A 16,171-nucleotide genomic window follows, 5' to 3' on the forward strand; every position below is an offset into this window, starting at 1 on the left:
ATTCCTTTTGGTACTAGTAAGCCTACCAAGATGGCAAAGGTTTTTCCTTTACCCAAATGTTTTGGTAATAAAATTAAAGAGGAATGGGATCATCCGAAACGAACCCTTGCTATTTCCAAACGCATCGCTAGGCGCTATCCGTTTGAGGAATCCCTCATTAAAAAATGGACGGAACCACCAGCGGTGGATCCACCGATTTCCAGACTAAATAAAGCCACTGTTATCCTGTTGGAGGACGCTCCTTCCTTTAAGGATCCGGTGGATCGAAAAGTGGAAGCGGATAGCCGCACCATTTTTTCCCTGATAGTTACAACCTTTTTTGCCATTGGTTTAGTTTCACAAACATTAACAGAATGGGCCAAATTGTTACGCCGTGACTTAAAGGGGAGAAGTATCCCCCTGGCAGCATCTGATTTGATGGAGCAAATTATACAAGGACTACAGTTCGTCTGTGACGCCGCCCTGGATGCCACTCCCTTGTTAGGGCATGCATCGATGTCAGCAGTAGTCCTCAGACGTGTGCTGTGGTTAAAGTGCTGGTCGGCGGATCAAGGTTCCAAGAAAGCTTTGGCTAATCTCCCTTTTCAGGGGGATCGCCTGTTTGGGGCCACCTTAGATGAGATTATAAAGGATGTCACTGGGGGCAAGAGCACTTTTTTGCCGCAGACTGCTAAGGGTAAAGGACCTCGTAACAGGCGAGGACCTTCCTTTTCAGCTCATTAAAGGTTCGTTCGCTCCGCTGGGGCGAGCGAGAAGGGCTCCAAAGCCCCTTCAGGGGGTTTCAAAGGGCGCTGGTCGGGTAAACAAAAGTCAGACTCAGCCAAACCTGAAGATAAGACCAATACAGCCTGAAGGTGCGCCCCCACCCATCTCTGGGGTGGGGGGACGTCTTCACCGGTTTCCAGATCCATGGCTTTCCTGAATCCCGGACAAAGGGGTTCAGGAGATCATACGATCGGGATACAAGATCGAGTTTCGATCACTTCTACCGGTGCGATTCTTCCCTTCCAACATTCGTATGCTACAGGGAGCGGTAGTTCCCGTTCCTTGAGCAAAACGTTTTCTTTACTTTTTCCAAAGATCATTCCCAGTTCCCTCCAGGAATCGGATCCGGTTGAGCGAGCGGACCAGGGAGTCTCTGGTCTGGTGGCTTCGATCTCAAATGCTCAGCCAGGGGAAGTCACTACTTCCGGTAGAATTAAAGTTTCTGATAAATGTGTGGGAACTGAGAGTGATCAGACCAAGCAGCTCTAGGGCAGCCCAGTTCAGATCCAGTCAGACAATGCCATGGCTGTGGCTTAGGTCGATCACCAAGGATTTCACCAGCTGTGACTTCATTGGGGCACCCCGGAGGTGAATCTGTTGGCATTTTGGCTCAACAGGAAGGCGCGGAGGTTTGTAGCTCGCGCCCGCGATCCTCTAGCGGACGCAGCAGACGCGCTGATCGCCCCGTAGGGGCAGTATCGGCTACTGTATGTCTTCCCTCCTCTCAAGTTTCTGCTGAAACTTCTCCGCAGGATAGAGGTGGAGGGAATTCCAGTTATCCTGGTAATTCCGGACTGGCCTCGTCAAGCCGGGTACGCCGACTTGGACAGACTGGTCGCGGACGCTCCTTGGAGACTTCCTCTCAGGGAGGATCTGCGGTCTCAGGGACCGATCTTCCATCTTGCTTTACAATTGCTGGCTTTAACGGCCTGGCCATTGAGACCCAGGTACTGAAGGACAAGGGATTGTCAGCTTCAGTTATTCCTACTCTAATTAAAGCAAAGAAAGCGACTTCCAGCAAAGTCTATTATCACACATGGAAGGCTTATATTGCGTGGTGTGAATCTCTTGGATTTCCCCCACGTACCTAATCGGTGACCCGAATCTTGGCCTTTCTGCAACAGGGGGTTGAGCAGAAACTGTCCTTGAGCACTATCAAGGGTCAGGTTTCAGCGTTAGCAATCTTCTTTCAGAAACCTTTGGCTACTCATTCCTTGGTACGGAATTTCATCCAGGGAGTGCGGCACCTGGCTCCGCCAGTGCGCGCGCCCTTACCGCCCTGGGATCTTAATTTAGTGTTGTCGGTTCTTTAGAAACCTCCCTTTGAAGATATTAGGGAGATTCCCTTGCTTACTTTATCTCAGAAGGTGGCCTTCTTGGTGGCCATTACTTCTGCACGCAGGGTGTCAGAACTGGCCGCATTATCTTGTCGTTCCCCATATCTGGTGGTTCATAGGGATAAGGTGGTTTTTCGTCCGAATCCATCCTTTCTTCCTAAAGTGGTTTCAGAATTTCATCTGAATGAAAACATTGTATTGCCTTCCCTATGTCCTAAGCCCAGTCATCCTCGGGAGTTTGCGTTACATTCCTTGGACGTGGTTCGGGCAATCAGGGTATACCTGAAAACTACGGACTCGTTTCGTAAAACGGATTCACTTTTTGTGATCACGGATGGCCCCAAAAAGGGGTTGCCTGCATCTGCCGCGACTATCTCCAAATGGATCAGACAGACGGTGGCACAGGCTTATTCTATTAACCACTTAAGCCCCGGGGGATTTGGCTGCTAAAAGACCAGGGGGTTTTTGCGATTTTTTTTTTTTTTTTTTTTACTGCGTGACTTTAACGGACAATTTGACATCCTTTTTTCCCACAAACAGAGCTTTCTTTTGGTGGTATTTGATCACCTGTGCGATTTTTTTGATCAGGAGCTATAAACAAAAAAAGAGCGTCAATTTTGCAAAAATAACAATATTTTTCACATTTTGTTTATATGAAATTCCCCCCAAAAAAATGTAAAAATCAAAATTTTTTACCATTTTTTTACCATTTTCGGCCAATTTGTTTTATGCTACATATGTTTGGTAAAAAAAATCGCAAAAAGCGTATTTTGATTGGTTTGCGCAAAAGTTATCGCGTTTACTAACAAAGGGAAAGATTTTTGTCATTTTTGGCGGTTTTTTTTTAACGCGTAATGGCGGCGATCTGAGATTTTTTTTTTTTTCGGTACTGCGACATTGCGGCGGACAGATCGGACCCTTGACTGACATTTTTGACACTTTTGGGGTTACCAGTGACATTACTGCAGTAATCAGTGCTATACATATGCACTGTTACTGCAAAAATGACACTGGCAGGGAAGGGGTTAACTTTATTGGAGAGGGAGGGGTTAAGTGTGTGCTAGGGGCGTGATTCTAACTGTATAGGGACATTGCTATTGGTGTAAAAACAAAGATCAACGGTCCTACATAGTAGAACCGTCTGATCTTCATTTTTACACCAGGGAGAATGATGGGCGGCTTGTTTACATAAGCCGCTCCGCCTTTCTCCACCGGAGCGATCGTAGTGTGACATCGAGTCCGCCGGTCACACGCACTGACTTGTCTGTGAACGAGCCGCGGCGGGCGCGCGCCCGCCCGCAATTGGCTCTCAAGTCAGTGACAGGCGAGTGACGTATCCATACGTCACTCTGCCTGGCCGGGGCTGACCGCCGCAGTATATAGTCGTGCGGCGGTCGGCAACCGGTTAAGGGTCGGGATCCTCCGTTCCCTGTTAAGGCACACTCCACTCGGGCGCTTAGTGCTTCCTGGGCCTTCCGCCATCAGGCGTCAGTGGTCCAGGTTTGCAAGGCGGCTACCTGGTCGTCGGTTCATACCTTTACAAAATTTTATAAAGTTGATGTGATGGCATTGTCGGATGCCTCTTTTGGCCGCAAGGTTCTGCAGGCCGCAATTTGAGGAGACCGGTGGTCTACCTCGAGGGTTTTTTTCTGTTGGATTTTCAGTTGAGTCTCATCCTTTGGTTTGATGAGCCTTTAAGACTTCTAGTCGGCACCGGTTGGGCCTTATGGATTTCAATTTTGATTTCTTTTATCCTACCCCTCATTTGTGGCACTGCTTTGGGACGTCCCAATGTGATATTAATCAAGAGGACTGCGTCTGTCAATGAGCGACAGAGAAAAATGGATTTTTGTAAAATCTTACCGTAAAATCCTTTTCTCTTAAGCTCATTGACAGACGCAGTACCCGCCCCTCTGTTTTTTGAGTTGGGTTGGGTTAAATTCTCTAACACTGCTTTGTGACATAACTGACTTCCTGTAGCAGAGAGAGAGAGGCTATATCCTCTGGGACTGCCCCTAAAGGTGTGGCCAGAACGTTTTCCTTCTGCCTAGTGTCCTACTCCTGTAGAGGGCAGTATAACCCAATGTGATATTAATCAAGAGGACTGCGTCAATGACGTCGACTGTCGACTGTCAATGAGCTTAAGGGCTCTTTCACACGGGCGTTCCTTTTTTTTTGCCCGATCAGGTCCTTTTTTTTTTTTTTTGTAACGGACACGGATGACACTTGTGTCATCCGGTCCGTATGTCCGTTTTTCATCCCATCCGTTTGCGGATGAAAAACTGACATAATGCATGTCTATGTAAATACGGATGTCTGCGGATGACACCACTGACATCCGTTTTTGCTTCAGTTCCGTTTTTTTGAAAGGAAGAAAAAATAGGGTTCTCCTCCGTTCAAAAAAACTGAACTGACAAAAAACGGATGTCAGAGGATGATCATCCGATGACATCCGTATTTACATAGAGATACATTATGTCCGTTTTTCATCCGCAAACGGATGGGTTGAAAAACGGACATACGGAACGCCCGTGTGAAAGAGCCCTTAGAGAAAAGGATTTTAGGGTAAGATTTTACAAAAATCCATTTTTATTTTAAATATAATTTTTTTTTTTTTTATCAAATTTAAAAAAAAAAATGCTTTTAATGAAATGCTTCTAAAGATAGTTTTCTATTTAAGATACATTAATAATTTAGTTTACTCAGCATGAAATGGAGCTTAGTTATGTAGCAAGAGGTTGTATATTCTGAAATGTTTACATTTTTGGTAAACACATTCAATGATTCCAAGCTCTGCAAGCTGAGATAACATGCTCTGCTTTGATGCATTTACACAATTTCACATTAATGTCGGCTTTAAAAACTTGACTGATCAAAACTAAAACTTTTCCATTTTTTTTTTTTTTTTTTTTTTAAAAACACAGTGGTGATTAAAAACCACCAAAGGAAAGCTCTATTTGTGTGAAAGAAAATGCTAATAATGTAATTTGGGTACAGCATGTCATGACCACGCAATTTTTATTCAAAGTGTGAGAGCACTGAAAATTGGCCTGGTCAGGAAGGGGGGTAAAATGCACTCACTGTACTAATGAGGACACTGGCAGGGAAGGATTTAACAGGGGCGATGAACGGGTTAACAGTGCCTAGCCTTTTTTTTTTACTACAGTTTTTTGTGATGTGCTTTTACTAAGGAAAGAGATGGATCCTTGTCCCTGCTTTGTAGAGACCCCCAAGATCCATGCTTTCCCTCCTGTCAATCTGCCTTGTTTACATAGGCAGTCTGCAGTTCTGTCTCTCTGAAGGAGAACTGGCAGGTGCTGGCACACATTGAGTCCACAGGACCTGCTGTGATCAGCAAGCCGCCAGAGGCGCGCATTCGCGCCTACTACCTGGAAGTGCAGGATCACGTATATATACGTGATCCTGTGCACAGCTGCCGCTCCTTAGTGGAAAAACTGCTATAGCACAGTCAGCAAGTGGTTAATGTGTCCACTGACACCAGTGTTGGGGACTATTTTTGGATCCACTGACACATGCTTGGTTGGTTGTTATTGCACTCAGACATTCTGGGGGGGGTTTTGTCATTGTGATACACTGGAAAAAAAATGCAGCAGGACCAAATTTTTTTGGACGTTGAAGTGCAGAAATGTGCTACTATTGTGTGGCCCTCTGGGGGGTGGTCCCCCTATCATTTTCATGCTGACCACCACTGGTCTAGCAGGGTTCAAGGAGTTCAGTGTTACATTTTCATTGATTTAGTCATTCATTCCAGTGGAGTTATATGTAGTAATTGACCTGTGTACTGAAATAATCATCAGGTTGGTACAAGACTTAAATCAGTTGTATCCCCTGTGTAAAAAAGAAAAAAAACACCATGCAGGACAATGGCATAATGTGCTAGTATGCATTGCATACTAGCACATTATGAAATGCCTTAGAACGAAGCCCCCACACAGTCGCTCGGACACCGCTGAGGGAGCTGACATGTTCCCTTGGCGTCTCTTCCGTGTTCAGTGGCTCGGGTGCTGTGAGCGGCCGGAGCCGCAATAACGTCACCTCCGCGCATGCGCGTGGGAGTTCACTTTCCGGCAAGGAGCTCTGAAGGTAAGGCAAGATATGCCAGACCTTCAAAGTGCATGGCGCCGCCGCTGGTGTCGCGCTATCTCCTAAACTGCAGGTTTAGGAGATATTCATTTTACCTACAGGTAAGCCTTATTATAGTCTTACCTGTAGGTAAAAATTAAAAAGCGAGAGTATACTACCGCTTTAAGAGCCCATTGGGGGGAAAAAAGGAGTAATCTACAGATGAGCAGAGTAAAGAGCTCCGACTTGTAAATCTGTTTCTCAAATGCCCTTGTTGCTTTCTTTCTCTAGGAAACTGCTAATGGTGTGGGCTTTGGAAGTTGCCGTGCTTATGAAGAAATCGGACACATATTCTCCCTTATTTTCACTACCATCTTTCCACAAGTTCTGCAAAGGACTACTGGCAAATAGTAAGCTCTGTTTGTTAATTTTACTTTTTTATTTTTTTGTTTATTCCTGTTTACTTTTATGTAGCCTTCTTAAAGTCAGCATTAGAGATGATCAAACTTTTGAAAAGTTCGGTTCGACCAAAACACCCGAACTTCCCAAAAGTTCGGGTCCGGATTCCAGAACCCCAATTGAAATCAATGGGACCCGAACTTTGGTAATCAAAAAACACAATTTTGAAGCCCTAAAACCCAATAAATGCCCCTAAAAAGTGCCTAGGGTTCTGGGTCATGCCCCAGGGACTATTAATCACACAAAAAAGTTATTAAAAATTGTCGTTTTTGATAGAGAGCCAATTATTGAAAAAATTATTGGGAAAAAAAAAAAAAAAGATTTCTTTGGATTTTGTGTCGGGGGGGGGGGGGGGGTCTAAAAAGTGTACCTGTGAAGATTCAGCTCTGTAGCATGTCCATAACCAGAAAAAAAGATGATTTTTCTTAGAATTTTTATTAGCGCAGGGATGGGGTTCCGCTACTTTCACACCTGGGCGTTTTTGTTGCAGGCGTTTATTGGGCGTTTTTTGGCGTCTTTGGAGGCAGGCATAACATCTGAACTTCTTTATAGGGGTCTGAACTTCTTTATAGGGGTATATATACACACACACATATATGTATATATGCACATACACACATATAGGTGTGATAGGAGCAGAACCCCATCCCTGCAAATAATTTCATTAGCGGAGGGATGGGGTTCCGCTACTTTCACACTTATATGTGTGTATATATACATATATATAATATACCCCTACACAGAAGTTCAGATGTCATGCCTGCCTCCAAAGACGTCCACAAAAAAGCCCAATAAATGCCTGAAACAAAAACGCCCAGGTGTGACAGGAGCGGAACCCCATCCCTGCTCTACTAATAATTCTAAGACAAATGATCTTTTTCTTATGGAGGTCACCCTGACATGGATGAATTTGGTCACCCTGCCATACAAGGAGCGGAGCCCCATCCCTGCTCTACTATTCTAAGAAAAATGATCTTTTTCTTATGGCGGTCACCCTGACATGGATGAGTTCTGTCACTCTGGCATAGCAGTCAGTCAGTTCACACTATACTACGGTCACCCTGACACTTAACACTTTTCCTACAGAAACTAGATTATTGAATCTAACTATAGTGGTATATAGTACCCTAACTACACTAGATATCCCTTTCCTCACACTAATAATTGCTAAATGACACTTTTGCAGCAGGAGTAACAGAACTGTTCCACTCTCTTCCACAGCCCCTGTATTACAGTGCTAGAGATTTGGCGGGACTATGTTATATAGTTATATACTGGAGGGCGTATTCACTACTGATTTGCCTCTGGACCCCCTAGTCATTCCAATCACATTCCTAGCATCCTCCTGCCCCCTCAATTGGCTTTTACTGATGTTTCTTGTCCAATCACGGGCTTTTAAAGCCCAGTTCCTGTCCCATTGCATTTTGGGCGGTTCTGGTTGCCGAATTCCAAACTTTTTCCGCAAAAAGTTCGGAATTCGGCCGAATTTCGAACAGTCAATGTTCGGGTCGAACCGATGGTCGACCCGAACCATTTGATCATCCCCAGTCAGCATATGCCATACAGTATCTCATGAACGTGAGTACACCCCTCACATTTTTGTAAATATTTTATTATCTTTTCATGTAAAAACACTGAGTGTCGGTTCACACTTCTGCGATGCGGGAACGCTGCGAATATGTAGCGTGTTCCCGCATCGCATCCACACATCTGGCAGTTCACACTGCCATATGCGATACGCAGGGGGTGTCAATTAAGTTAACGACACCCCCAGTTGCGATCGCATATCGCAGTGCGATCTGCAAGTACGCACAGAATCCGATCGCACAAGAGTGAACCAACATGGTACCTCGTGGCAAAGAACACTGAGAATCTGAAAAAAAAAATCGTTGCTCTACGTAAAGATGGCCTAGGCTATAAGATGATTTCCAGGACTCTGAGACTGAGCTGCTGCACGGTGGCCAAATACCAGACACTATCCACTCAGAACAGGCCTCGCCATGGTCGACCAAAGAGGTTGAGTGCATGTGCTCAGCGCCCTATCCAGAGGTTGCCTTTGGAAAATAGATGTATGAGTGGGGCCAGCATTGCTGCAGAGGTTGAAGGGGTGGGTAGGTGGGTCAGCCTGTCAGACCATACGCCACACACTGCATCAAATTAGTCTGCATGGCTGTTGTCCCCGAAGGAAGACTCTTCAAAAGATGATGCACAGGAAAGCCAGCAAACAGTTTGCTGAAGACAAGCAAACTAGGAACATGGATAACTGGAACCATGTCCTGTGGTCCGAGACCAAGACAAACTTATTTGGTTCAGATGGTGTCAAGCGTGTGTGGCGGCAACCAGGTGAGGAGTACAAAAACAAGTGTGTCCTGCCTACAGTCAAGCATGGTGGTCATGGTCTGGGGCTGCATGAGTACTGCCAGCACTGGGGAGCTACAGTTAATTGAGGAAACCATGAATTCCAACATGTACTGTAACATACTGAAGCAGAGCATGATCCCCTCCCTTCAGGGACTGGGCCCCAGAGCAGTTTTCCAACATAACCCCAAACTCACCTCCAAGACGACCATTGCCTTGCTAAAGAAGCTGAGGGTAAAGTTGATGGCCTGGCCAAGTATGTCTCCAGACCTATACCCTATTGAGCATCTGTGGGGCATCCTCAGCTCCGTGATGTCGTCATGGAGGAGTGGAAGAGGACTGCAGTGGCAGCCTGTGAGGCTCTGGTGAAGAGGGTTAAGGCAGTGCTGGAAAATAATGGTGGCCACACAAAATGAGACACTGGGCCCAATTCGGACATTTTCACTTAGGGGTGTACTCACTTTGTTTACATTAATAGCCGTGTTATTTTGAAGGGACAGCAAATTGACACTGTTATATAAGCTGTACACTCACTACTTTACGTTGTAGCCAAGTGTAATTTCTTCAGTGTTGTCACATGAAAAGATATAATACAATTTCTCTTACGTCCTCTGACAGTCACCGCCCGATGGTATTAGCCTTCACTAATGGGGGTAATGGCACACTCTGCAGGAGCAGGCTAGGCAGATAATTGATTATCAGGTTAATACAAAAAAACTTTTTTATACCTCGGCACTCCACTAGGGGACCATCCCTCAGCCATTATCCTGAACCCAATCTGATATTACCTTTACCAGTTTTATGCTGCCTAGCGTCAGGAGTAGAGCTAGGTCTTCCCTGCTGACACCTTCTGTCTTGGTTTTTTCTTTACGTTTTTTTCTGAATTTGTGTTTTTCTTTACACAATAGGTTTTTATTTTCTCTCACTATCATTAGTTAGACAAGAATTCCGTTCCTGGAGGACTACGAGTGACTGCAGAGCTGGGCCTCGGACTGGCTATCATAGATCCTTATGGAGTCCCAGCCTGCCAACGAGCGTCGCAGGTTACTGGTACGCCCAGGCCTTGCAACGACAGTGCCCTTCATATGGGGACGAGCCTGCGGAGATGCGTCTTTGCTGAGGATGTCTCAACCCGGATCACCCGCGTGTTGCCAGCGTCCCTCCATGGCTGACGGCACCCTCACTTAGGGCTGGAGGTCTCCCGTATCTGAACGGTGCCCGCTTCCTGGATGGTGAGTACTGATACCCCCTTGTCCCTGGGGACGTTTGGGGGGTTGTGGGCCCACTCTCAGGGGATAGCAGGACTGGTGGTCTCTGTAGAATCCCCCTTCTGGCCGGCTCTGTGTGGGGACAGCAGCCATGCGGGGATTCTGCACAGGCTCCCAGTCGGGCACCATCTTGGATGTGGGCAACATGCCTAGTAAGGGCAAGTGGCCATTTTACCCTGTGACTTTTGTCATTGACTTTCAATAGGCACCTTTTCTCTGGGCTCGAGGGCTGGCCTCTAGCGCTGTGAGGTCACTTTGAGGGCGCGGGGGTCCGCGGGAACTGCCAATTTAAAGGGCCAACGTCCCTTTTTAATTTAAAGGCAAAAATGACTCCCAGGACGATAAATTCCCCGCAGACCTGGTGGGAGCTTTGGGTGCACCTGGATCCTCCTCCGTGGCCTCCTTATCTGCTGCTCTTGCGACTTTTGCGTCCCATGTGAATCTGCTGATGTCGGAACGCTCCTCCAAAAAATGGCCTATGCCCTCCCAGTCCTCTGACTCTGAGCCAGAATTGGTTGCCACGGACTATGGCCCCCCTGAGGGGTCCCGGTCCCCTGCTTCTGAGAGGGATGAGGAGGAGGAATCTTCCCCCTCGGTAGTGCGGGAACGTGCTAAGATGGATGCCCTCATTAGCCCCATTAAAGAAGCTCTTATTCTTGACAATGAGCCATCTCAGTCAAGTAAGCATTCTGCCTTCGGGTTCAGCAGACCCCAGAAGTCTGGTCAGGCTTTTACCTGACCGGAGGAATTTCACGAGATTGTAAATGACCAGTGGCGGCGCATTAAGCACATGTTGGTGGTGCCTAAGCGTTTTTCAGTCAGCTATCCTTTTCGCTGAGGCGGTAGAAAAACGTTGGACGGTGTCCCCAAAAGTGGATTACACTGTGTCTAGGCTGAATAAGTCCACCTTGATGCCAGTATAGGATTCCTTGGTTTTCAGGGATCCGGTAGATAGACGTGTGGAGGCACTCTCCCGTCACATTTATATGGTGGCAGGTTCCCTGTTGAAACCTGTTTTTGCCTCGGTGATGACCTCTCAAGCGCTCACGGTGTGGGGCAAGGGACTTCGCAGCACCCTGGTGGCGGAGTCGACCTCTCCGACTGCCCTTGACATGGTGGATCAGCTCATTCAAACTGGGATGTATCTGTGCGACGCGGCCTTGGACGAGGCTCCTTTGGTCGCCCGGTTGTCGGCGGTGGGGATTGCGATCCGCCGCATTACCTGGTTGAAGAGCTTGGTCGGCTGACCACGTGTCCAAGAATACGGTGTCTGAGATTCCCTATGCGGGGGGTCGACTTTTTGGGGAAACTCTGGACAAGTTAATCAAGGGGCTCACCGGAGGTAAGAGTAGTCTGTTGCCCCAGGTTACTAAGGGTAAGCCCCCCGCGCACGGTGGGGACCCTCTTTCAAGACTCAACGTACTTCCTTTCGTGCCTTTGGGATGCAGGAGAAGGGAAAACCCTTCCGACCTCCTGGTGACCAGAAGAAACCGTGGACGGGTAAGCCAAAAGCCGGTCAGTCTGGCTCTGCGGCTCAGTCCACCTCTTCCTGAAGGGATGCCCTCACCCGCTGTCGGGGTGGAGGGACGTCTGCGTTGCTTTCAGGGACCCTGGTTGTCCGGCAATTAGGACAGGTGGGTTTACAAACTGATTCGTTCAGGGTACAAGATCGAGTTTCGATCCCGCCCCACAGACAGGTTCTTCCCGTCCAATCTCCAGCTGTACCCTGATCGTCTCAGAGATCTCATGGGGGCGGTGCACGATCTGCTTGCCCAAGGTGTCATTGTACCCGTTCCTTCACGAGAACGGTTTTGCGGTTTTTACTCCAACCTGTTCAGTGCCCAGAAAAGAGGGTAAGGTACGTCCGATTCTGGACTTGAAATCGCTGAACAGCTTTGTGCGGGTGCAGAAGTTCAGGATGGAGTCTATCCGGTCGGTGGAGGCATTGTGGAGACCCGGGGACTTCCTGGCTTCAATCGACTTGAAGGATTCGTATCTGTACATCCCTATTTTCGAGGGTCATCAGAGATATCTCAGCTTTGCGGTGGCTGGGGAGATCTATCAGTTTGTGGCGCTGCCTTTAGGCCTCTCTTCGGCTCCCAGGGTTTTCACCAAGGTGTTGGCTCCGGTTCTAGCTTTACTGCGTTTACGAGGCATTGCGGTCCTCGGTTACCTGGACGACATTTGTTAAGGTCAAACTCATGTGTGACCTTGGCGAGCGATCTGGCTGTGACAGTTCAGACACACACTACAGGAATTCGGGTTGACCATCAATTTTCAGAAGTCGGCACTGATTCCCTCAACTCGTCTGAAGTACCTAGGGATGGTCCTGGATTTTGCTCATTCTGGGTCTTCCTTCCGGAGAACAAACTCGGGACGCTATGGGAAGAGATCAGGGCTCTCAGGCACAACGATTTCTCCTCTTTGCGGACCTGCATGCGGGTTCTGGGCCTGATGTCTCGGCCTTCAAAGCAGTTCCATTTGCTCAATTTCATACCAGGATTCTGCAAGCGGAGATCCTGGATAGGTGGGACAGGACGCCTCAGTCCTTGGAAAGGAGAATTTCTCTCCTCGCCTTCCACTACGGCCCAACAGTGAGAGATGATAGGCTCCTCCCTACCAGAAACACAATCAATTACAATTTGTTAAAAGGCCCCACCCTTCCCTCTGCCCCTCAGTTTAGATTGGGTTTCTTCCTACAACGAAACGTTTGTTCACTGACCTGCAGACTCTGATAGTCGAACGGTACCCCTGTGAGCCAGGTTCAGCAAAGGGCCTTTGAGAGCTGAGCTCTACCTGCCGCCTCCCCAGGCTTCTCACAGGTCGCCCCCAGGTACACAGGCCGTCGGTCACCTGAGGTGTCCCTCTAGGTCCTGTTTTCCGGCGCCAGCAGCTCTCCTCCACAGAAGAATTTTTGAATTTCCTGGCGGGCGTTTCAAGCCTCGTCTTCAATCTGGAACTTCCGGCGCTACGTCAGGACGTGCGCGCAACATGCGGAGGAAGAGTGTGGAGGAGACGCCGGAACCGCTGCCTAGCGGTAGATCAGACTCCCAGGCTATCGGAGCTTGGACAGCTGCTGGGGAAATTAAGCCCTACACGACTCACCCTCCGGGGAAGGAGGAGGTGAGGCCGGTCCAGGTGTCGGTAGCAAAACCCAGGTCGGAACCGGGTAAGTGCTGAGAACGTATCCTTCATTGGTTGTTCTAAAGTCTGCTGGTTACCGACTTAAAATTGCCTGGAAACTGTCCCTTTTTTTTTTTTTTTTTTTTCCCCCGACCTTAGCCGGACTCATCAATGTCCTTTCTATGTACTTCAGGTTAATATGTTTGGGAAGAGTGATACTTATATGGCTTTGTATCCTGTCTTCCAGAGTCCCTGAGCGGTTCACAAGAAACCTCTACTACTACCCCAGCATTATCAGGCTCTGTTGCCTCTAAGAAGTGTGGTAATTGCGGGGATAGGTTATTCAGTTCCCACACTAAGCCTTTCTGCTATAAATGTATTTACAAACTGGCAGGAAAAGAAGCTTCAGGGTTAATGGAAGACTTCCTTAAAACAGTACAGGAGGAAATGCTGACTACTATTAAAACTGTACGTTCTTCAATAGAAACCCCAAGTATTGTAGAACCTAAAGATCTTTCTTCAATGGATGGTACCTCTTCACAAGAAAGCTCTTTACCTAGGACAGGACCTTCAGGTCTCGTACCATCTTCCCAAAGTCTCCCTTCAGCACAAATTAGGGAAGAAGTTAGGTTATCACCAGAGGAGAGCCGCTCAGATTCCCAAACCTGCTCAGAAGGTGAAGGGAACAGGGACTCAGATGCTCCTGATGAGACAGAACCATCTAAAAACCTATTTGGTTTGGAGAGCATGCAGGGACTCCTTCAGGCCATTTATGCCTCAGAAGAGATACCTGATTTGCCTAAAGAGACCTCAGCACAGGGTAAGCTCTATAAAGGACTAGGGAAAAGCCCTTCTAGAGTTTTACCTATCCACCTTTCCTGAAGGGTTTAATCCTTCAACAACTACCTAAAAACAGGTTAAATAAAGTGGGATTTTGGAAGAGGTTTCCCTTTAAGGAGGAAGAAATAGAAAAATTCCTTAAAACACCAAAACTAGATGCCCCTTTAGCACAAGTAACTAAAAGGTCAGACCTCTCCTTTGTGTATTCGGGTAGCATTAAGGATGCCATGAACTGTAAAGCAGAGTCCCTACTAAGAAAAGCCTGGGGTGCCAATGCGTCTGCTATGGCTCCAGCACTGGCTGCTTCTTGTGTGGCAAGAAATGCCTTCTTTTGGGTTGATAGACTGAGTAAAAGTTTTTCTCAGACCAAAACTCAGGACTTGCAAGATTCCCTTTCAGTAATAGGTAAGGCTGTGACCTACCTAGCAGATGCTGCGGTGGAATCAGTTGTAGCCTCGGCCAAAACAGGGACTCTCATGAATTCTGCCAGGAGAGCTATCTGGCTAAAAGAATGGGAAGGTGACGTCACCTCAAAATCCAAGCTCTGTGGTCTTCCCTTTGAAGGGACCCTTCTGTTTGGCTCTGGTTTGGATGAGGTCCTCACCAGATCCTCGGAAAAGGGGAAGAAATTCCCTGCAAAACCCAAAAAAGAGGCTAGCAGAAAATGTTTTCGTGGCCCCAGGGACCATAGACAGCAAAGGAACAAAAGAGAACCTGCAAAGAATTGGAGCTTTCGGATGGGAAGACAAAGAAACCGCTTACTTTTTCCCTCCCCTTCTGTTACAAGAGACAACAAATGGCTTAAAAGTCAAAGTAGGGGGCAGACTGAAGCAATTTCTATCCAGCTGGGAAGAAATCTTAGCCTCCCCATATATCCTCTCCATCATAAAAGGTGGTTACCGACTACGTTAGACCTCAAGGATGCTTACCTGCATGTTCCCAGGAACATCAGCCCTTCCTGAGGTTTGCCATAGTGACAAAAGAAGGAACAACTCACTGGCAGTTCAGAGCACTACCCTTTGGACTAGCAGCCAGTCCAAGAGTATTTACCAAGATCCTAGCGGAGGCGGTAGCCCATCTACACATTCAAGGGATAGCCTTGATCCCTTATCTAGACGACCTACTGATTTTTGGCAAATCAGAAGCGCAAGTGAAAGTGGACACCCAGCAGGTGATACGTTTCCTTCAGAAGTTAGGATGGCTTATAAACCTGGAAAAGTCATCCCTGGTACCAACACAGATACAGACCTTCCTGGGTTTCCAGGTGGACTCAGTGTCCCAGAAACCTTTTCTTCCCACAATGAAGAGGGAAAAAATAGTTTCTGCAGTCCTAGCCCTAAAAAATGCTCAATCCTGTTCCAGGAGAGAAATCTTGAAGGTTCTAGGACTTATGTCAGCCAGAATTCCAGCAATTGTATGGGCACAACTTCATGCCAGAGAGCTTCTTTTCTTCCATCTGTCCTCTTGGGACAAAAAGACGGAATCTCTAGACGAATTAGTCAGTCTCACTCCACAGGTACAGACATCCTTAGAGTGGTGGTCCAATCCCAACAACCTGGGAGAAGGCAGACCTTGGGGTCAGTGGAATCCCGTAAGGGTTACCACAGACGCCAGCACCAAGGGTTGGGGAGCTCACCTGGAAGGGGCTCAAGCTCAGGGAGTTTGGAGCAAAAGAACAACACAGGCCTCCTCCAACTTCACAGAATTGAAGGCAGTAGGGAAAGCCCTAAAAAAAGCTTTTCAAAAGTTCATCCTGAACAGAGAAGTCCTAATTCTATCAGACAACACCACAACTGTGGCCTATCTGAATCGACAAGGAGGGACCAGGTCAGACCCCCTCCTTACCCTGACCAAACACATCCTGGGTTGGGCCGAAGGGAAATTATTTCACTGGTTGCCATTCACATCAAGGGAAAGAACAACTTGCAGGCAGATTTC

The 16,171-nt window shown here is 47.4% G+C and overlaps 1 protein-coding gene across 4 annotated transcripts in view; it reads left to right on the forward strand.

Annotated features, from left to right (window-relative positions):
- The window catches only part of SMG1 (SMG1 nonsense mediated mRNA decay associated PI3K related kinase), a 795,166-nt gene that overhangs the window by 173,596 nt on the left and 605,399 nt on the right, over nt 1–16,171 (forward strand). For all 4 annotated transcript variants that reach the window (XM_082260927.1, XM_082260924.1, XM_082260925.1 and 1 more), the window contains exon 16: nt 6,477–6,595. In XM_082260927.1, coding sequence (XP_082117053.1) covers nt 6,477–6,595 — 119 coding nt within the window. The remainder of the gene's footprint in view (nt 1–6,476; nt 6,596–16,171) is intronic.

The sequence above is a fragment of the Pelophylax lessonae genome, assembly GCF_965119305.1.
Source record: "Pelophylax lessonae genome assembly, chromosome: 6".
NCBI classification, from domain to species: Eukaryota; Metazoa; Chordata; class Amphibia; order Anura; family Ranidae; genus Pelophylax; species Pelophylax lessonae.